Source organism: Dama dama, chromosome 24 (assembly GCF_033118175.1).
Source record: "Dama dama isolate Ldn47 chromosome 24, ASM3311817v1, whole genome shotgun sequence".
In the NCBI taxonomy this organism is placed as follows: Eukaryota; Metazoa; Chordata; class Mammalia; order Artiodactyla; family Cervidae; genus Dama; species Dama dama.
Genome location: NC_083704.1, coordinates 43,686,220 through 43,709,100, shown reverse-complemented (window position 1 = coordinate 43,709,100; position 22,881 = coordinate 43,686,220). Strand labels below are relative to the sequence as shown.

The 22,881-nt window shown below is 41.0% G+C and overlaps 1 protein-coding gene across 5 annotated transcripts in view; it reads left to right on the top strand.

Annotated features, from left to right (window-relative positions):
- The window catches only part of PTPRG (protein tyrosine phosphatase receptor type G), a 759,790-nt gene that overhangs the window by 596,320 nt on the left and 140,589 nt on the right, over positions 1 to 22,881 (top strand). For all 5 annotated transcript variants that reach the window (XM_061128174.1, XM_061128173.1, XM_061128172.1 and 2 more), the window contains 2 exons: positions 9,788 to 9,945; positions 22,670 to 22,862. In XM_061128174.1, coding sequence (XP_060984157.1) covers positions 9,788 to 9,945; positions 22,670 to 22,862 — 351 coding nt within the window. The remainder of the gene's footprint in view (positions 1 to 9,787; positions 9,946 to 22,669; positions 22,863 to 22,881) is intronic.

Sequence of the window (22,881 nt, the reverse complement as noted above, 5' to 3'; positions counted from 1 at the left end):
GTTAACCTTGGAGGGCCACCCTAGGTCCTTGAATTCAGGAGTCTGATTATCAGGTGAACACCCTCCTGTGCAAGCCACCCTTGCTCAGACCCTGCAGTGAGATGCCATCATGGGAGCGTCTCAGATTTTCTCAGGCCATGCCTTTGGTGAAGGCCGAGGGGCGTGTGTTAAAGTCTCCGCCCACTGGCGGAGGCTGTTTCAGAGGCTCCACAAGCCTGTGTCAACATGTAGTTTGCTCCATTTATGCTTGAACAGGATCACTTGTCCCCGTCCCTTCTAAAGACTCTGCCCTTCACACAGGGGCAAGTGTCAAGCAAACTTTCTCAGTAAAAGGACTGATGGCAAAATTGTTTAGGCTCTGCCGGCCATCCATTGTGTGCTGCAACAACTCGGTTGCCCAGTTTTGGCCTGAGAGCAGCCAGAGACAATGGCATGGCTGTGTTCCAGTAAAACTTTATTTACAAAAGCAGGTACTAGACAGGATTCAGCTTCGGGGCACAGTTTCCCCGCTTCTGAATTGGAGCTCCTTAGTGACTTGGTTTGATCAATGTTTTCAGCCATGGGTAATGGACCTTTTCTCTCAGGTACTGTCCTGGGCCCTGGGGATACAATAAGGAGTCACAGTCTTGGTGTAATAGAGCTTCCAGTTTGCTTTAAAAAAAAAAAAAAGCTACTGTTAACCAATTACACAGATTGTATAGCTATGACCGTTGTTTAATTAGCAACTTGTTGCCTTTATTAATGACTTTTGAGGTTATGATTCATCTTACGATTGATGATGACATGAATATGAAGAAATCTAGGATTTATTGATTATTTAAAATACACCAGCGGCTGTGTTTGGTCCTTCATTCTCTTTTCACCGTGATTGGGCATCTGCTCTGTTCTGGGCAGTGTTTTAGTTGCTGGATGTACAGGGTACCCAAAAAAGATGAGGTATTTTTCTCTTGTGGAACTATCCCACTCTTGAGAAGAGACCAACAGTAAATAAACACAGGAAGGAAAACATAACGGAAAGGTGAGGAGGAAGGTGATGGTCAACAAGGGAGAGGGTGGAGAGATGTTGGGCTGCAGAGTTAGGTCCTAGAGGGCCTCATGGCGTGGTGAGAAGCTTGGATTTTACTGTAAATGAAATGAGAAGCCACTGGAGGATTCTGAGTTAGGCAGTGCCAGGAGTAGATTTGTGTCTACGAGGTTAAATGAGTTCTTCAGTCTTCAGAGAGATTTCTTCACCTGATCATGTTTGTATCTGCTGCAGGCAAAGTGCCCAGAGACATGGAGTCAGGTAGTAGAAAGGGATACCCAGACTCCCTCACACTTCCCTGTGTGATCTTGGGTCACTCACCTTCTCTCTCCAGACCTCATTTTCTTTATTTGTACATGAAATAGAACCAGCATCCTTTGAAACTCTGGAGAACCCCGCAGTTCTCTGTGGTTCCTGGTGACCCCTCAGGGATCCCCTTGTTGTAACCTCAACGTAGTACTTGTTCCTTAAAATCATGTCATGAAGCCTTGCTGAAGCTACACCTTGAAAATGGTCCAGCTTCACTTGGTTGCCCCATCTTTGCCATTTTATCCTAATTTTTTTTTTCCATCCTCCTTAGAGATGAGAGATGACATGTCTGATAGTCACCATCCAGTCAGATGGAGCAAGCTTCATTTCTTAGATCATGAAATGAGTTCCTTGAGTCCCTCTGCCACCATCATAATTATAATGTAATGCTCTCTAACCTCCGTGGGGGCTTCTAGGTGCCAAGCTCCTGAAATCCTGGAGTTCTGGCCCTCAGGCTCTTTCTCCCCATTATGAGTTCCCATTTCTTGTTCCTGTTCGGCAGGCCCTTCTGTCACCAGCTTGTCTGACCCATCGCCGCTCCCAGATCACACAGTCCACACGTGCCTAGTCCAGGCTTTACCCAGAGCTGCTGACTTCAGTTGAGTGTTTTGGCCTCTTCACAATTTTTAGCCAAATTCCAGATTATCCTTAACCAGCAGCTGATTTTTTTTTTTTACCCCCTCCTTGAGTTGTCCGATTCGGGCTCTTGAACTTTTCTTCCAGTTTTCCTTTTCCTCTGCTTCACTTCACCACACACCATGCAGAACCCCTTTGCAGTGGCCTTTCTCTCTGCCCAGAATGTCCTCCCCAGGGAGCCACGTGGTTCGTTTCCATCTTCAGGTTTTTCAATCAGAGGCTTCCATCTCAAGGGGTCTGTGCTTAAAACCCCATTTTCAGGACAATAGTCAGAGAGAGTCACCTGATTGAGAAATGTGTCATTCAAATATAAGTAAGTTGTTGGCAGCTGAATTTGGTCTCAAACCCAGCCATGAATAGAGCAGTGGAAAAAAAAAATGTTTTAGGCTGCATGGAGAGGCAGTGCAAAGGCCCTGGGGTGGTGTGATCATGGAGTAACCAGAGGTCCATGTGGCTCAGCCTAAGCGTCAGAAAGTAGCAGAGGATGAGGCTGCAGAAGGCAGAGGAGCCCACTGACACAGCCCTCATGAAAACTGACTTCTCAGGTGTGATCAGCATTATTAAATATGCAGAATCTCAGTCCCCATTCCCAAGCCTACTGGCTCAGAATCTACAGGCTTCTACAATATAACAGGCGTCCCAGGTGATTTGCATACACATTGATTTTGAGCAGCAATATCATCAGTCCTCTCCCATTTAGCATCACCCAATCCCCAGTTTTTGTATCACCCAATCCCCAGTTTTTGTCCAATGTCATTCTCTCTGTGCCTTTGCTTGTATGAAGCAGAAGGCCAGTCCTACACCAGTGATTTTGAGCTTTTAGGGAAAAATAAATAGCTTTTCCTTATAAAAAGTTTTGGGAAACACTGAAGAAACCAGTCCTTAGGCTAAATATCGAAGTTTGAGCTTTCTCTTCTTAGTTTATTCATATACGTCCCTAAAATAGGTTGAGTTCTTGTTTTGAGGGTTTTCCTCCCTTTGACACCATCACATTCTGTCCATACTCTTTTTTACAATGCGACGCTCTGTTCATTGCTGTGTGTGCGTATGTTTTCAGTATAATTCCGTAGGTCTTGATTAGTGCATAGGTCTGCTCCCTGTGTTGATTGTTCATCATATTTTATAAAGGCTTTCTTTTTTCCTATATAACCAAAGCATTGAAAATATTAGGTTATTAACACACTGAAAAACACAATCAATCAGATGATTATCATCTAATGTTTTAATGATCACATTTTTAATCCAATTATGCATGTTTGAATCTTTCAGATTTTCTTTAATTAAAGATTGCCTCCTGGCACTGCTATCAGAAATAAGAAATTGAACAGAATTGAGCCAGATATAATTTAATGTTGAAAGGAAACTGCAAGGATAACTGGGCCTCTCTGCATTTAAGGGTTGACCATGACTTTAAAGCCCTCATACAAAATTTTCTAATTGATAAGAAAAATTTAATCATCTCCGGATATACTCCGTTTGCATTCAAATAAGGTATTTCTTTTTCTAAATAAACCTCCCCTAACTGATTATTCATATTGTCGTTCAAAATGCTTAAAAATGAAAGACAGAGTTGGGTGAAATGTAGACTACTTAATACAGTGTGTATTTAATAAAAAAGTCATACATTATTCATTTTTGCAATTTGAATAACTTTGAATTTAGCATCCCTGTTCCTCATCTTTTTCTTTGATGAACAATTAATTATTAAAATATAATATTGTCTGCATACAGCACTGGGATCCTTGAAAGTGGAATATGAGATTCATTCCTTTTCAATTCTTTTATCTAGTAATGCACAGTACCTGCTTATTATGGTATAATGGAATGAATGGTGGGATAAGCAGAGTGTTTCAAATATTTTTCTCAACTAGTTAAGTGTCTGGGACAGCAATGTTTCAAATTCAAATTACTAATTAGGATAAAAGTTGGAGGCAGAGTGTCCTGATCTGGATGGCTTTAGGGTCACACTGCCCTTTTATAATAGGATTCATTTTAACAAGTACTTATCTGTGCTTATTCTGTGCTTTCCTAAGCTCTTAACTAATGCTGATTCATGTAATACTCTCCTGATAAGATAAGCCTTCAGATGAGTCACTATTATAATCCCATTTTACAGATGAGGAAACAGTTGCAGAAAGATTAAAGTAACTTGTCTTAGGTCAGGCCTGTAGGTAGACTAATAAGGTTTCAATTCCAGAGGCCTGGCTCTAGCAGGTCCTCCATTTACAAGATGTACATTTATAAAGATTTTCTTAGGGACTGTAAATTTTTAGATGAAAAGTGCATTCTTTATTTCCAATGGCTATACTCAGGAACTCTCGGTCTTGGGTCCAGCCAGTTAAGTGCCTTGTAGCTTTAGAGGGCTTTGTGGGCAGTGCTAGAAATACTGGGTACCATTTCTAAAGTTATTTCTAACAATTAAGCATTATGAGTGCCCCATCTTGCCAATGGAGTGCTCCTATGGGACTGAGCAAAAAAAGGAATTTTCAGAAATAGCAGTAATAATTAATGTTTGAGTTGAACTTAGAAAACTCAAGGGAAAAAGAAAACAACTTGGGAGTTAATTCTGTAATGTATGTTCATAGAAGAAACTCTCATTAATGATGGAGGCCCCTGAACATGTAGCGTGGCCCACCCCCACTTCTTGCTGTGGCTCTAATATGGCTTTCTAGCATTACCTCCGCTCTACCCTCCAATACTTCGCTTAAAATAGGGAGTGCGCACAATGCAACCCAATGACCAAATCGGTGTCACTGTTTTTGTATGGCTCCTGAGCTAAGAATGGTTCTCACATGTGAACCCTAATTAAGCAAAACCTTATTCCTGCCTTCTCCCCAATCCTAAAGAATTCCATTCTTCCCCTTAGCAGATGTATATTTTTTTAACTGTCCTCAGTTGTTACTAGCATTTTGAACATCGTTAATAAAGTCGTGGAAGTGTGTTTGTTATATAGCTACCTATGTACCATCTTTGGTTTTGCCTCTTGGCCTGCAAAACCTAAAATATTACTGTCTGGCACCGTCTCGGAAACATTTGCTAGTCCCTGGCTTAAAACACAAACTAATCTCGGCTGCAAGCCACTGTGCTAATAAGAACGTCATGTTTGTTAGTCTGATTAATTGTCACTCCTGAGGGGTAAATGGCCTCAGTTTTCCCATTTTACAGATAAGGGAAGTAGCTCAGAGAGGTTAAGAAGTTTTCCTAAGGCCACACAGCTATTGAATATCAGTTGATTCTGAAGCTCATGCTAGAGCTTTGGCAAAGAAAACTGTAACTTACAGTGCTCAGACCGATGGAGACTATATCAGACATGCTGTGCCTTTAAGGCACTAGTAATTCTGTTTTTTAAAAAAAAAAGGAAAACACATGCAGAAACATTCAAGGAAGTACATGGCTAAGTATAGGCTTAGTAGTTTAGAGGAATAATAATAGTAATAATACAAGTAGTAAGAATTAGAGTGAGAATCCTATCTGTCATTTGTGAGATGTTTACTCTGTTTCCAGCTCTTTCTGAACTCCATTCTCATACTGATTTATTTAATCTTCACAACAGCCTGGGAAGGTTTAGTAACCAAGATCACACAGTTCACAGATGGAAGAGTTGGGATCTGAACCCAGTAGAATGAGAATCTGCTCGTTTCACCAGTTTCTGTAGGAATGGAGAAGTGAAGATGCCGATGAAGTTTTCAGTGTTCCGTGATATTTCCTGCTCACTGACTTAACTGTTTCTGATTCTCAGTGGTATCTTTGAAGAAAGAATCCAGTCCCAACCTCTATATTCTCCTTAAGTTTTTGACCTTGGGTTCATTATTCCCCTTTGGTCTCCTATTTGTCCAGCTGTAAAATGAAAGAATTGGACTAAACGGGTGGTCTTCCAAGTGTCCCTGGGGTTTCCAGCTCAGCATCAGCCTTGGTGGCTGCACTCTGGCTGTCTGACTTGCCTGGCTCCTGTGTAAGATGGGGTTTGAAGAAAGGGTTCTTGGGTTCCCGAAGCCAGTGCCCCGGGGGGTCTAACAGTAGCGACAGTGGTGGTAACTATAAGTACGGAAGCCCCTCCCTTTTTTGTCTATCACTAGGTCTACCTGCCCCGCCAGTCATCTTACTGCACCTTTTTTTTTTTAATTAATTTTTAGGTGCTTTGCAGCGTTGTTAGTTTTTGTTCTACAGCAAGGTGATTCGGCTGTGTGTATGCCTACATCCCCTCTTTTTTGGATTTCCCTCCCGTTTAGGTCACCGCAGAGCACTGAGTTCCCTGAACCATAGGGTAGGTTCTCTTCTAATGAATTAGATTGGAACCTGTGTCTGAAGCCTTTTGGTTGATTTAGGATAGAGAAACACTGCTGTATTTGTGGCAGTGGTCCTGCCTACAGTTCCCATCAGTCCTTGCCGAATTCAAGAGCCCGTATAGGAATGTATATGAGAGTCCCGATTCCCTTAAAACAGTGAAATTCACCTTTTGAAATTCACCCACCTCTGATTGGCGGGGCCGGTTTTTCTGGCTTATCTGTCTGTATTCTTTAAAGCCGCAGCCTCTTCCCAGAGGTGGGTGCCTTCAGTGGAGGCTCTGCTGCCCCGGGCTTACAGGGATTGTCCTGTCACTACCTGTCTGCATACGGCGTGCTCAACTGCGACCCTAATATTAGGTCAGGCCCCTCGGGGAAAACTCGGAAGATTTTCCTGTCCTTCAATCTAGAGCCCTTGATCCTCGGGCAGGTTGGTGTGCTGTGGTGTGATGCCAGGTTTATGTACAACGCTTAGAGAAATGAAGGTGGCAGTTTTTGATGCCAGACCCTGCGCCCCCTGTATTGCCTGAGGCTTTGTGTTGACTATTTGCACAGCCCAGGAAGTCCAGAAGCAGCAAGCAGAGGCCAAAAGGGTTCTTCTTCCCAGCCAAGCCAGTCCCAGCCAAGCACGCCTAACAGAGATTTCCCCTATCATTAGGTGGCTGGTAACCAGGTTAAATTAAAGCCTAGATTTGCCAGCGGGTAGAGGGGTGACTCTGTTATTTCTGGCCTTCTATCCCACAGAAATTGCTTTTGTCGTTTTGATTACAGCACCCTATGATGCATTTATTAGCTAACATTTAATTTTCCCCTTTAAAAAAACGAACTGAAAACCTTTGCAGAATCTGCTGAAGTTTCTGAGTCTCATGAATAACTGCTGGTGCTTTACTCTTCACTAGTGACCCAGGGCTTAGTGATTTAACCCCTCCGTGCCTTAAATTCTACATCTGGAAAATTGGAATATTCAAAGTACATACTCTAAAGGTTTGTAAAGGGAAAGGGTGTGATGATGGCCTCAGGCTAATGAAAGCCTGGATTCCAAACTCTGCTAGATGGTTGTACATGACAGGACTGTGCATTGGAGATGGTAATAGTAATCCCATGATGTCATGCTTCATAGGACTTTCTGAAGTATTAAATAAATCAGTCTTTGCAAAGCTCTTAGAACAGGGCCTGGCACATATAGTAAGTGATGCTTAAATGTCTGCGGTGTGCTGTGGTAAGTCACTTCAATCGTGTCCAACTCTGTGCAGCTCCATGGACCTGCAAGGCTCCTTTGTCCATGTGATTCTCCAGGCAAGAATACTGAAGTGGGTTGCCCTGCTCTCCTCCAGTGAATCTTCCCAATCCAGGAATCGAACCCTCCATCTCTTACGTCTCCTGTGTTGAAAAGCGGGTTCTTTACCACTAGCGCTACCTGGGAAACCAGTTTAAATGTCTGCAACATGTATATACTCAGAAGAGTGCTTGGTATGTAGTAAAAGTGAAATAAACACTAGGTTTTGTTCAACAAATCTCTACCAAAAGGAAATTTTCATTTTCATTATTCTAATATAGTTGATTTCTGTTGGTTTTTTGCCTTAACCCTCAATTACGTAGACCTCTTGCGTCTAAGGATAACACATTTGCCCAAATACCTGTACTGGTTGTTCTAAAGGAAAAGGAGGGAGGAGGTGTGAGGCTGCAAAGAATACTCCTGTAAGTCACAGGTTGTGTCCATGCAGTTACCTGGAGCCTTGAAGTCCCCAAGAAGTGTCCAGGGGCACTTGTGGAGGAGGCCATCAGGGAGCTAAGGCAAACTGTTAGCAGGTCTGGGCTTCCCAGGTGGCTCAGTGGTAAAGATCCGCCTGCCAATGCAGGAGACACAGGAGACGAGGGTTCAATCCCTGGGGTGGGAAGGTCACCTGGAGAAGAAGTGGCAACCCACTCCAGTATTCTTGCCTGGAAGATCCCATGGACAAAGGATCCTGGTGGGCCACGGTTCATAGGATCACAGAATAGTCGGATATGACTTAGTGATTAAACAACAGTAACCTTATTATAGCCCTAAAAGGATTGATGGAAGAATTCCAGACTGGACATTTGAATAGCCAGGTAGAGGTCACAACCCTCTCTGACTTATGAGAGAAGCTAGGTGATCTACCATGTCTAATGGGGAGAGTTATAATATAGTCCCCTAATCTCTTGTGCTGTTCCTTCCTGCCTCAGGACCTTTGCACATGCTGTTCATGGAGCTTAAAATGCTCTTCTTTTCCTGTTCAGTATTCACCTAGTTAACTTTAGCTTCTTTAGCTGAGTCAGAATTGTGCAAGCTCTGGTGTCAAGGTGCCTGGGCTCATAGCCCAGCTCTGCTACATAGGAACTGAGCTCTTCTCTCCCTGTTTTCCTCACAGAGTTATTGTGCAATATCAGTCTTGGGTCTCAGCTTAAATGGCATTTCCACTTTCTAAGAGAAGAACCCTCCACTTTTATAAAAAGAAGAAGCCTATTTTCTGGGCCATCATTTTATAAATTCAGGGCCCATGCCTTGGTTTGGTTTCACTTTGATTTGAGTAAGCCTTGGATGAAGCCATAATGAAACCATTACCAACTTTGGAAATGCAGTTTACTGTTGCCTTAGTTTCCTTCTCCTACTTCATCACATGGGTTGTCCCAGAGTTTGTTCACCTGATTGCTAGTTCATAAGTATTAGATGGAAAAGGGGTCTATGATGCAACAAGGGTGGGTATAGCTGAATCACTTTGCTGTACACCTAAAACTAACACAACATTGTTAAGTCAACTATATTTCAATAAATAATTTTTAAACATTAGAACCAACATGAAAAATGGACTTAGCACAACTCTGCTATATTTAAAATGGGTAACCAACAAGGACCTACTGTATAGCACAGGGAACTCTGCTCAATGTTACGTGGCAATCTGGATGGGAGGGGCGTTTGGGGGAGAAAGGATACATGTGTATGTATGGCTGAGCCCCTTTGCTATTCACCTGAAACTGTCATAAACACTGTTAACCAGCTGCACCCCACAATATAAAATAAAAAGTTAAATAGAAAGCCTTAGTTAAAAAAATATAAAATATCTCATTAATCATTTTAACTGTGATTAAATATTGAAATAATATTTAAAATACAGTGGATCAATTAAAATTTATGAAAGCTGAAAAAAAATTGGAAAGGAATGAGGTAAACAAAACCACGTCTGTTTGTTTCCTGCAGGACTCAATGACTCAACTGTGCTAATGTTTTGTCTGTTTCCTGGGGAAAGAGAGAGGGGTTGCAGTGTTGCCCACTGTTGTTCACCATGGAACCTGTTTTTCATGAAATGCAGCGCCGTGCGAAGTCTCGGAACACACCCTGGGAGACGCTGCTGTGTTTTCCGCGGCTCCCACCACCAAAGGCTCCTGCTTCGTGGGATGTAAACACGCACACGACTTGTGACGGGGCACCCGCGTGCCGAGGGTTTTGACTGTGTGTCTGCCGCCTAGAAGGACTTAACCACTGTGCTTTTCTTTTCCCTTTTCTCCCAAACAGAGAAAGAGACCTTTCTGGATCCTTTCATCCTCCGGGACCTCCTGCCTGCATCCCTGGGCAGCTATTACCGGTACACAGGTTCTCTGACGACCCCACCGTGTAGCGAAATTGTGGAGTGGATAGTGTTCCGGAGGCCCGTCCCCATCTCTTACCATCAGGTAGCTATTTAGCCCCCAGAGGGCTTCCATACTTAACTTGTTTTATGTTGACTTAACCTAATGACATTGCTAGAATAGAACCAGGATAACGATTTTGTTTTTTGGTATCCTTTGCTTCTCACTGGTTCTTTACATTCTTTCCAAGAAACATATTTTTGCACCCAAGAGTTGTAAAATTTAAGACATGCTTGCTCAGCCACAAATGAACTTAGTTGAAGAGAATTGCAGGCATGAAATCTGATACCTTGTAAGTATTCAGTCTTGAGCAGATAAAAGCCACCCTCTTGTGAAGATGAGACCTTATGCCAGCAACTGTTGAGCTCTTTATATGCGTGAACTCATTTAGCCTTCATGAACAGTCTTATGAGGTACATGCTGTTCGTACCTTCATTTTACAGAAGAGACACAACAGAAGTGATCTGATCTGCCAAGGTCACACAGCCAGCTGCGAGGCCAGGATGTCTGACCCCCAAGCTCATGCTCTGAGCTACTAAACCTCCCCAAAGTTCAGAAAAGAGAAGTTGGTATACATGAAGAAATGAAAGAAAATAAAATGCCACCGATGGAGCTCTTTCTGTGTGATAGGCATTTTACGTGCAATCAACTTAGTTGCAAAACAATATTGAGAGTTAGGTATATTGCACACAGGTTGTACAAATAAGGAAAACATCATGATGTGGAGAGGTTGGGTAACATGCCCAAGGACTCATTATAGTCAGTGAAGGTTGAAGCCAGAAAACCAGGCCTGAGTTTGTCTAATTGCAAACCTGTGTTGCCAACCCCTACACTGAACTGTGTCTCTCTGAGTGTGGCCTGGCAGATGTCAATAGGAAGGTGGCTTAGGCTGAGCTCTTAACCGTGGGTAGGAATTTGGTGAAATGGGGATGAGATTGGGGGGAAATATCAGATAAAGAGGATCCACCAGGGGGTGAGAGGACTTGATATCACCTCACCCCATGAGGATTAATAGATGGAAGGGGGAAATACGATTTTTGATGAAAAATGAAATGTGTATTGCAGTAAAAGAAGAGTAGATTTCTCCTCCATAATTTCATAAAATAGAACCAAGAACAATTGGTCGAATTTGTACGACGGTGGGTTTGAGCTGTTGACCCAGGGCTGTTTGAAAAATGGAACATTCTTATCAGAGACATCCATACAAAATGCATCCTTAAAGTTGGTCAGCTAAGAATACAGCTAATCCATGGCTGATTCATGTCAATGTATGACAAAAACCACTACAATATTGTAAAGTAATTAGCCTCCAACTAATAAAAATAAATGGAAAAAAATAAAAAATAAAAATAAAATAAAACATAAAAAAAAGAGTAAAGCTAATGTAGAGGAAGGGGGACGTTTTGAAATTACGTGATAAATTAATATAATGGAAGAAGACACAGGCAACAAGATTAAGAACCTGGCTGACATGGGAAATAGTCCAAAGATTTTCATAACAAGGGCAGAGAATACAGTAAACGGAGTGGGAGAAATAGGATTGGATTGTGCCCTGGTCAGGGCTGTTTGGGGTGTCAGAAACAGAAACTCACTTAAAATAGCTTCAGAAGAGGGAGTACTTGAACAAAACCAGAGGTAGGGACATCCTGAGATGAAGACATCATGACCAGGACTGTTACTAGCAAGTGAGGCACAAGTTTTACTCTCTGTCTTTAAGGGGCCAGCTCTTAGATCTTAAGAGTTTCTGCCACAGCTTTGTGATTCTGTCCTTTTGCAAAACTCTGGTACCATCTCTCTCTCTGTTTGAGTGTGGTCTTCTTTGGAGGGGATTGAAGCCTAATAAGGTTTGTTGTTCTTTTACTAAGTTGTGCCCAACTCTTTGCAACCCCATGAACAACAACACACCAGGCTTCCCTGTCCTTCACAATCTTCCAGAGTTTGCTTAACCTCATGTCCATTGAGTCGGTGATGCCATCCAACCATTTCATCCTGTCGCCCCCTCCTCCTCTTACCCTCAGTCTTTGTCAGCATCAGGGTCTTTTCCAACGAGTTGACTGTTCACATCAACTGCCAAAGTATTGGAGCTTCAGCTTCAGCCCTTTCAATGAACATTCAGGGTTGATTTCCTTTAGGATTGACTGGTTTGATTTCCTGCTGTCCAAGCAACTCTGAGGAGTCTTCCGCAGCACCACCCAGCTGCCAGCTGTTAGTGGTCTGGATCTTGTATCAAGTATTCAGGAAGATAGATCTGAGTAGAAGTTAGCCAACAGCAAGTTGGATGGCCTTGCTCTTGTGTCCATTTCTTAATAAATCAGCAGAGGGGCTGGTTGTGCCCGGAGACATCAGTGTTTGTTGCCATTCTGGGTGGGGAGGGAAGTGGGAATGGAACAGTTTATCTAGAAGGACCTATGTGAAGGAGAGAGAGCCCACTAGAAAAAGTAGGTGCTGTGGGACCAGAGGAAACAGATTAATTTGGCCTTACTACAGTTGGCAGACATTTTACTTTCAGAGTTTTCTTTTTTTCCTTTTAATTCCATTGTGATGAAAAAAGAAGGACTAGCAATTTGGTTGCTGAACAGGATCTGCTGGCTTTAAGGAGATAATGAAATATAAAACAAATTTTCTTCCTCATGGTGAGGCCAACATTGTTTTATTAAAATGTAAGAAAACTGCAGTCCAAATATTTATATCCTCAAGGTTTGGGGCGGGGGACAGAGCTTTGAAATGGGACCCTTTTTGTCGATCAAGATAAATGCTTTTGTCTTCAAAGATACAAAGGCTTGGGATAATGAGGTTAGAAAATTCAAGTTTGGCTTTTTTTTGTTTTGTTTTCTTTGGAGGGTACCATGTGAGGGGAAGACAGAGAGAGGTAATTGTTTGGCTGAGGTGAAATAGACCTTTAACACATACTGGGTTTTATTGCAGTTTGGTGAAGCTTAAACAAAAGACAGAGTTTTAGGCTTGGATGTCCTGTCAAGTATTTGTCAATGAGAAGCATTTTGACATTTGGGAACTGGGTATCTTAAAACGTGCTTTGTTAACATCTTTTTATGCTTCTACTCTGCTACTCATATTCTCAAAGAGAAATAATGGAAGAGTTTGTTTTTTTTCCTGCGATTTTCAGTATATGACCTCTCTGTAGATACTATTGTTTCAAGATAATAGTGAAGAAATAATTTAGTCATACTGGCTCCCCCGTTTCTTGCCTCTAAGCCGTCTTTAGATAATGCTTCACTTGCATCAAGCACAGCTTCATATATCCTTTCCTGTTTCCCAAGGGAGGAAGCACCTCATTTTCTTGTGGCCACCCTGGTTCCTCGCTGGTGAGCTGAGTGGAGGTCACTGCTGTGTCAGTCCTCAGACAGGAAAGTGTTAGCCACCCAAGTATGACCGTTTCAGCCCTTCCCACTTTGAGCCTGCCAACATTCTTTCTGAAGTTAGCACAGAATGTTCATTTCAGACAGGCAAATGGCCAATTCAGAGAAGACAAGTAGGCAGAACTCCATGTCTGCTTCTGTCAGGAAAAAAATAGCCTTCCTAGTCATTCATCCTTCCTTTTCTCCAAAGACTCTTCTCTTGTACAGGGTGGGGACCTGCCAGCCGTGAAAAGCAGAGCAGGTTCACCCTAAAATAGAGTGCTGAGCACTTACTGTTGACTTGTATGATGTGGATTTCCATGATGTGGATGTCTTCCTGAGTAAATATGAGCCTCTTTTGTGGGTTTCCTTGGGCATTCAAACCAGCCCTGCAGCCAGTGAGCTCTGACACTGGCTTCTGTGATTTGAATGTGGTGTAGGTAATAGAAGCATGTTGGTTGGCTTGGTTGGTCAGCAGTCAGCATGGCTTGTCTGGCTCCCCTCAAGGTCAACTGTAAATATCAGGCAAAAACCCAACCATGATTTGTCACCCAAACAATACAGCGACACCCTCAGTCCTGGCCTAGGAGGCCAAAGGGACAGGGACCAGCACATTAAGATGGGTCCCTGCCTTGTATTCATGATCAGTCAGGGAACGTGATAATTTTTAGTCTACTATCTAGGTTGTGTTTTATTCTATAACAATGGCTGTCAGCTGGTGATACTTTGGCCATTGGAGACTACCCCAGCCTTCATTTTCCAAGACTGTTGGCTTCTATAGTTTGAAATATGACACTGCATATAATCTCCCCTAGCATCAGTTTTGTTGAAGTGCTTCTTGGAGGTTCTATCAAAAAGACTGTTTTATTTGCATGACTTCTAAAAAATTGAAGTTAGTTGATTTTTTATTGGAGTTCATAGTTGATTTACAATATTGTGCTAGTTTCAGATGCACAGTAAAGTGCTTCAGGTATATATATATTTGTCAGATTATTTTCCATTATAGGTTATTACAAGAGGTCCAGTATTGTTCTCTGTGTTACATAGTAAATCCTGTTACTTGCCTGTTTTATGTACAGTAATTTGTTAATCCCATACTCAAATTTATCCTTCTCCTACCCCACTTTCCTCTTTGGTAACCCTAAGTTTGTCTTCTATGTCTATAAGTCTACTTCTGCTTTGTATATATATTCATTTGTATTTTTTATATTCCACATATAAGTCATATCATATCATGTTTGTCTTTTTCTCTGTGACTTCATTTAGTATGATATTCTCTAGGTCCATCTATGTTGTTGCAAATGGCAATATTTCATTCTTTTATATGACTGAGTAATATTCCATTGTGCGTTTGTGAAGCAGAGCACATCTTAAACTGGTCCTCTATTAATGGGCATTTGGGTTGCTTCCATGACTTGGCTATTGTAAATAATGTTACTATGAACATTGGGATGCATGTGTCTTTTCAAATTAGTTTTTGTCTTTTCCAGATACATGCCCAAGAGTGGGACTGCTAGATCACATAGTAGCTCTATTTTTAGTATTTTAAGGAACCTCCATGCTATTTTCCATAGCGGTTGTGCCAATTTACACTCCCACCAATAGTATAAGAAGGTTCCCTTTTCTCACATTTTGATAATAGCTATTCTTACCAGTGTGAGGTGATACTCATTGTAGTTTAAATTTGCATGTCTATAACAAGTAACAATATTGAGCGTCTTTCATGTCTTCATTAGAGAAATGTCTATTTATGTCTTCCACTCATTTTTTGATTGGGTCGTTTGCTTTTTTTTGATGTTGAGTTGTGTATTTTGGAAATTAACCCTTTGTCAGGCACATTGTCTCCAAATATTTTCTCCCAGATCAAAGGTTGTGTTTTTGCTTCATTGATGGTTTCCTTTGCTATGCAAAAGCTTTTAAGTTTGATTAGGGTTTCATTTGTTTATTTTTGCTTTTGCCTTGCAAAAGTGACCTAAGAAAACATTGCTACAATTAATGTCTGAAAATGCTTTGCCTCTTTTCTCTCCCAGGAATTTTATGGTGTTATATCTTATATTTAAGCCTTTAAGCCATTTGCAGTTTTATGTGAGGGTGTGTCCTAACTTCATTGATTTACATGCAGCTATCCAGCTTTCCCAACACTAGTTGCTGAAGAGATTTTCTTTTCCCCTTTATATATTTCTGCTTCCTTTGTTGTAGATTAATTGACCATTGGCATATGGGTTTATTTCTGGGCTCTCTCATCTGTTCTGTTGATCCATACATCTGTTTGTATGCCAATAACATGCTGTTTTGATTATTGTAGTTTTGTAATATTGTCTTACGTCTGGGAGGGTAATGCTTCCAGCTTTGATTTCTGCCCCACACCCCTCCAGGATTATTTTAGCAATACAGGGTCTTGTGTAGTTTCATATAAAGTTTAGGAATATTTGTTCTAGTTCTGTGGAAAATGTCATGGGTTATTTGATAGGGATCATGTTAAATCTATAGATTGCTCTGGGTAATCTGGCCATTTAAACATTACTTCTTACCAGTCCACAAGCATGAGATATTTTTCCATTTCTTTGGGTCATCTTCAGTTTCCCTTATCTGTGTCTTATAGTTCTCAGCAGATAGGTCTTTCACCTAATGATTAGCTTTATTCCTAGATATTTTGTTTTCTGATGCAATTTTAAAATGGGTGTTTTTTTTTTTGTTGTTGTTGTTGTTGTTTTACTTTCTGGCATTTCATTGTTAGTGTAAACAAATACAACAGATTTCTGAATATTAATCTTGTATCCTTGTACTTTGCTGAATTCATGTATTAGTTTTAATAGTGTTTATGTGGGGTCTTTAAGTGACATGACTTTTTTTTTATTTCAACCAATATTGTCCCTGTCACAAAGAGTAGAGCAACTCTTCTGAATTAAGACCATGTTCCATATGGAGCCAAACTATTCCGTTTTTGGCTATAGTCTTCATCCAAGTTAATCAATTAATCTACTAACTCTGTGCCTAAACTTCCGTCTGTAAAATGGAAATAATAATAATACCTACTTTATGGAGCCATTATAGAGATTCATTGATGGAGTGCATGTAGGATATGCTCAAGACTAGTGGACACCACAGGAAGTACTCAGAGATATTAGGTGGGTTTCTTTGTTGCTTTTTTTTTTTAATTGCTGAAGCCACTCAGACAGCACTGTCCAGTATCAACAAACAAGCCACATATATCACTTTAAATTTTCTGATAGCCACACTAAAATATTTAAAGATAAGCAGGTGAAATTAATTTTAATAATGTGTTTTATTTAACCTCATGTATCCAAAATACCATTATTTCAATGTGTAGGACTAGCCACATTTCCAGTGGAATGGCCGTGTGTGACTGCTGATGGTTGGGCCTCTCATATTTATCTATCCCAAGGCCATAACAACTGATGAATCATGTAATTCAAAAAGTTTCTGTTCCAACACTACTCAACGTGCAGTGATTTGAATAAAGACTTTCTTTTAATAGTGAGTGAAGATGCTATTATTAGCCCATAACAGGTAGGTTTCATGCTTGATTATGGTTAAATCCTCTTCTTTCTGTAGAAGGCCTTTCTATAATCACCTTCACCCAAAACTGTCTGTAGCTGCGGGGAGAGAGCACAGCCGCAGACATGGAGCATTCTCAGATTTTATTTTTATAGCCATGGTTCAATAAGTAAAACTGTGAATGCTCCAGGCTACTGGGAATTTCATATTCCCTCGTTATTATCTTGTTTACTCATGCGGCAACCAAACCATACATACCTCTTTTTTTTTTTTTTTTAATTCCCATACCTCTTAAATGTATGACAAAACTCACGTCCCCATGACCTTAGGTGTGACATTAGAGATCCTAATGTTTACCCTGGAGTTTATTATTATTCTTATAATGGACTCTGGCTTTGTTTAATTGCCCTTCTATATCCAGCCTATAAAGTATTTTGCACATCAGCCTTTCAGCGGTTGGTAATTACATTACTTTTGATTTTCTCTTCATTTGCCCCCTTCAACCATGATAGTCCTCTCTCACATCTTATGGACCAGATCTTACAAACAGTATGAATAGTTTTCAAATTTCCTTTGACTCAAACTGACAGATTAAAAACTAATTATTCTCTGTAATATTTTTACAATAAAAACTTAAGTTGAATTGATTTATATACACTTCCAGCCAGCACATTTGCAATTCAAGGTTAAAATTGTTCTTGAAACAGCACCAGTTAAAATGCAATTACAACTCCCCAAGCAGGGATAAAAGAAGGAAATGTTTTACATGTTCACTTCAAAAGTTAAAAAGTCAATTTAATATTATAGAAATGAAAACTTTCATTTATTTTCCCTAAATGATAAAGAGTTTGTTCATTATATTCAAGGTAAATCCAAGTGTGTTTATTACGTGCCTCTGGAAAAGAATAAGGGAAAGAAAAGTACAGGCTTTGTGAGGTGAATTCTGTTTTCTGTTTGCACCCCCTATCTTGTTCATAGTTCCTGATTCTTCCTGTGTTGGGTTGTAGCCTGTTTCTTTCCAGAGTGCAGAAAAATGTGAATAGATGTATATTGCCCGCAGTGAAAGGGCAGTGGTGGGTGCCCAGCCTGGTAGGGTCTTTGGAGGGCAGCTAAAAGGAATGGGTTAGGGACTTCAGTACTAACATCAAATTCCATTTGTCCACTACAGTGTTGCTCTTTCAGTGAATAATACTGAAGACCTGTTGTGCGTGTGGCATAAAGTGACTGAAAGTATGAAAAAAAACAGAGCCACATAGACCCGGGCTCCTCATCCTCACTTCACCCCTCAGTTTCTGTGTGATTCTGAGCAAGTGACTTAATGTCTCTAAGCCCAAGTTCCTACCCAGTCAAAACAATATAATACAAAACAGTAAAAAACGATGATAATGCCACCAACAGTACTGGATTTATATGAGGATTAAGTAGGAGAAAGCAGATAACATTCTTAGCACAAAAATTGTGCCTAATCAACGCTCAGGAAATATTAGTTTCTAGTGTTAGTGATATCCTAATAATATTATGAAAAATGTCACTGTAATGTTGTTATTTTGAGCCAAGACTAAGTTAGAAACCAAAGCAATGTTTATGAAGTGCTTGACAAAGGTACCTGGCACATGAGTTTGATAAGATGCAAATATTCATGATACATATACATAGACACATTATATATACAGTGTATATATAATGACATTATACATGTAACTACATATGTATTGTTTACTATATATATATGTATATAATGTACATTGCTAATATATATGAATATATGTACTATAAGAAAGAAAAGGAAAAAGAAGCTGCAGAGAACTTCTCTGGTTGTTGCAAGCTTAGCACACAATCATAGTTACTACGTTCTTCACAAAATAATAATAGTAATGACAGGTGGCACAGCAGTAAAGAATCTGCTTGCCAGTGCAGGAGACGCAGAGGACTTGGGTTTGATCCCTGGGTTGTGAAGATCCTCTGAAGGAGGAAATGGCAACCCACTCCAGTATTCCTGCCTGGAGGATCCTATGGACAGAGGATCCTAGTGAGCTACACAGCCCATGGGATCACAGAAGAGCCAGACATGACTTGTGCACTGATGCATGCACTAATGACAATAATATTTACTGAGTACTTTTTCTGTGTCAGGAATTATTTCAGGCAGGAAAATGTTTACTGATAATACCTGTCTAAAGGTGTTGGACCAAGGTGCATTTGAGAAGATCACTGTGTTAGCTAGATCTAGAAGAATGTAGTTAACTAGATCTAGAAGAACTGGACAGATTACACACCAAATCAGAGGTGGACCAATCAGAGGCCGGAGAGACACAGCTTTTTAGTTTGTTCTATGTCTCGTGCTTTACATGGGGCTGCCTCGTTGCCCAACTCTTCGAGGCACCTTCCTATTGTCGCCTGCCCTGTGAATGGCGGTCCATGGAATCCAACAACGTCAGGGTCCTGGTGGTGGTCAGGTTTACCTTTAGCAACTGTGGGTTTCAAGGCAAGGTTAAGGACTGAGGGACAACATGCAGCAGCTATGTGAGGAGCTGCAGAAGCTGTCTGGTCCAGATGACCGCTGACCTCCTGCCCAAGTGAAAAATATAGGTTCCCCTTGCCAGTCTGGGGACCATGGAAGCTTCCACTCCATGACCAAGCATGCCCATCACCAGCAGAAGAGGCCACTGGCAATTTTTATCCAACTGAGAGGAGTGACACAGTTTCCATAAATGCAGCCAATACCGAAGGGCATTTGATGAGCCTGCTAAGCTTGTCCTCCTTTTTTCTTCTTTTATGCGACTGTCAAGAGAAGCTATGATCCAGGTGACAATATAATATCGCCCAGGTCGTCAGTTCACTCTCAGAACCATCACGTCCTTCCTTTGAAATCTTCGGGCAAGTTGAGTTAATGACAAGGATGTGGCTGAGCTTTTAAGCCATTGCATGTCATTAAACTGTAAGAGCAATTTGAGCGAAATCGCTTCTGTGTTGAATTCAGAACCTGCCTCTTTTTACAGTTATATGACTAATTCTTTCCTGAGGCATCAGAAATAAACTTTTCAGGAGTACTAAATGAGAGCTGCGAAAGAAACAAGTATTCAAGAGAATAAACAAACCTTGGAGTCACATTGCTGAGGGTCTCCCAGGCCATCCTTTCCTGGCATCCCAGAGATGAAAGAATTTGATGACAGATGGCTGTCCCTTCTAAAAAATTTCTGGTCTGACTTGCTCTGTATGACAGCCCACTCTTCTTTAAAAAAAAAAAAAAATCACCCTAAAGTTAAGGAATTCCTCCCTCTATTCAACTCACGTCTCTTAAGGCTTTAATGCAAACCAATTTTCTCTTATTTGGCCATATCTGGATGTGGATAAGAGCTGGTCATCATCTTTCACATACAAGGCCTTTAATCAAATTACTCCTTACTCACCTTTTCTTCAGGCGAAACAATTCCTCTTCCTTTAACCTTTCCACAGGAGATTGTGCTCCTTCCCTTTCATCTTGTTGGTTGGTCTTTCCCTTGACTGCCTCCAGAAACTCTTTGTTAATTCCTTTCATGTAATTTTTAGGACTTATTTTCTCTGAGAAAATCCTGAAGCTCCTCTCACTTTGAGACGCTTTCAGTTCTGATTTTGGTAGTCTCTACCAAGTGTGTGCACCTTGCTAGGTTGAGCTGATTTTTCCTTTTAGCACCTCCAATTATTTTCATCTGAATAGGTCATCTTTAGACAGAGTAAACAGTCCAGTTTTCTTAATTATTCTGCTTTTATTGCCTTTCTCCCTTCATGATACATAAACAGGGGCCATCAGAAGGAAGAGTGGAAGAAAGACAAATTCTAAATAGCAACCACGTGAGTTGTTAGAAGTTCTATGAATTGTAGAGACCTAGAATAAAAGGGGAATAACAGGCTACTTTTGCATGAAAGACCACCCTGCTTCTATTCCCTTGAAAGAAAAGCAGAAAAAGTTTCATTGTTTATTATCACTTTCCACGTGCAGGAGAATTGGGAGAGGAGGTGGAATGATAAGTGAATCGGTATACTTACATAATTTTTCTTGATGGTGTAAATTCAGTGCCTTCTCATGCAAAGAGAGGAGTTTCAGACTGTAAGCCAGTCATTTTCTGTCATTCTGTGAGGCTGTTAGAGAAACACTGGGGTTCGGTCCAGGCTTCAAGATACCCATCCAGAAATCCTGGTCCCAATTCTCTTATTATCCATTGGCTTAACCACCTCCTGGTCCTGTTAAGTTTAGGGCAGCCACTCCATCTCAGCTTGGGAAGTGGTTTTCTAATACCATTTCCCCTTGTAATTCTCTCCTGCAGAAAGCATTCTGATTTGGCATTCAAGGAGTCGGTTGGGCCAGAAAGCGTTCGTTCAGTTTGTCTATTTATTTCATTTTTAACCCCAGCTCAAGGAGTTGGTATTTTGGTGGCTGGACATTTTACGTTACGCTCCATTTCTCTGGTTACAAGAGTATCTTTGTGGTCCGTTGAGAACAAATCTCTGTCACTTAGCCCCTGTTCTATTCCTCTTATATAATAGAATGATCTTTTCTTAAAAAAAAAAATTATTGGAGTATAGTTGCTTTACAATGTTGTGTTAGCTTCTCTGTACAGCAAAGTGAATCAGCTCTACTTATACATACATCCCCTCTTTTTAAGATTTCTTTCCCTTTTAGGTCACCACAGAGCATTGAGTCCAGTTCCCTGTGTAGATGCTCATTAGTTACCTGTTTTATACATAGTAGTATATATATGTCTCCCAGTTTCCCAATTCATCCCACTGCCACCCTTTACCCCTTACTGTACATACATGTATTCTGTACCTCTGTGTCTGTTTCTGCTTCGCAAATAGGTTCATCTATACTATTTTTATAGATTCCCTATGACCTTTTTTATGCTATGCAGAATGTTGAGGGCCACAAAGAATCCTTTTTGATAATATAAATAGGATCCTGGAGCCCTGAATTTTTCTTTGATTTCCCCTAAAAGTTTAGATAGCAGTCTTAAAGAAAATGTTTCCTAGTAATATTAATAATAATGACACCTAATCTTTACCATGGGCTTACTGGCTGCTTCATAGATTTTAATCTTTTTAGCAACCTTAAGAAAGGCAGTACTAGTATCATATCCATTTTATAGATGAGGAAACCTGTGTTACAGAAAGCTTGAATAATTTGCTTATGATTACCCATCCGATAAATGTTGAACTTCAATAGTTTAACCTGCACATCGTGGGCTTGTCAACTTTGTGACTTAGTAACTGCTGAACTCTATCCCTAGTATATAAGGAGGTACTTAGTAAGAATTATTGCTAAATTGTGAATATTTCTAAAGCTCTTCTGTTCCTGGAACTGTTTTAATGACCACGCATGGATAATCTCATTTACTGCTGACCCAAACCCTATCCAGTCGATGTTGCAGTAATTCTCACCATTTTACCAAGGAAGATTTGAGGCTCAAGAGAAGTTAAAACAACTTTCTCAGGGTCACAGAGTGGTTGAGCCATGGAGCTAGAATTCCCACCCAGGAAGTCTGAGTCTCAAACTTAGCAGTTTCACTATATAACTCTGTGCTGCTTCCTATAATAGTGAAGTTCTTGCCAGGGGTTGGGGTGGGGTTGGCTGGGGGGTTGCTGCAGAAAGACCCAGCCTCTTGTCTGAGACACGAGCTACAAGAGTTCTAAGCACCTTCCAATGAAGTGTTTTCCTTTTCAGTTGACAGAAAGGAATCCACAGCCAGATAAGCCCATTGGCAGTGATTCCAGCAGGCAACCTGTGTCTGGCTGAGTTTGTCCCATTCGACTTTGGGTACCTCCCCCCACCTTGTGGTCTCATCACCCCTCCTGGCTTTGGACCACGTAGCCTTCTAACCAAATTTCTTTTTCCTCCTTTTCTCTGATTCTGTGTTCAGCTCGAGGCTTTTTATTCCATCTTCACCACGGAGCAGCAAGACCACGTCAAGTCAGTGGAGTATCTGAGAAATAACTTCCGGCCACAGCAGGACCTCAATAACAGGGTGGTGTACAAGTCTGCCGTCCGCGACGCCTGGAACCACGACATGACCGACTTCTTAGAAAACCCACTGGGGACGGAAGCCTCTAAAGGTACATTTGGATTCAGTGC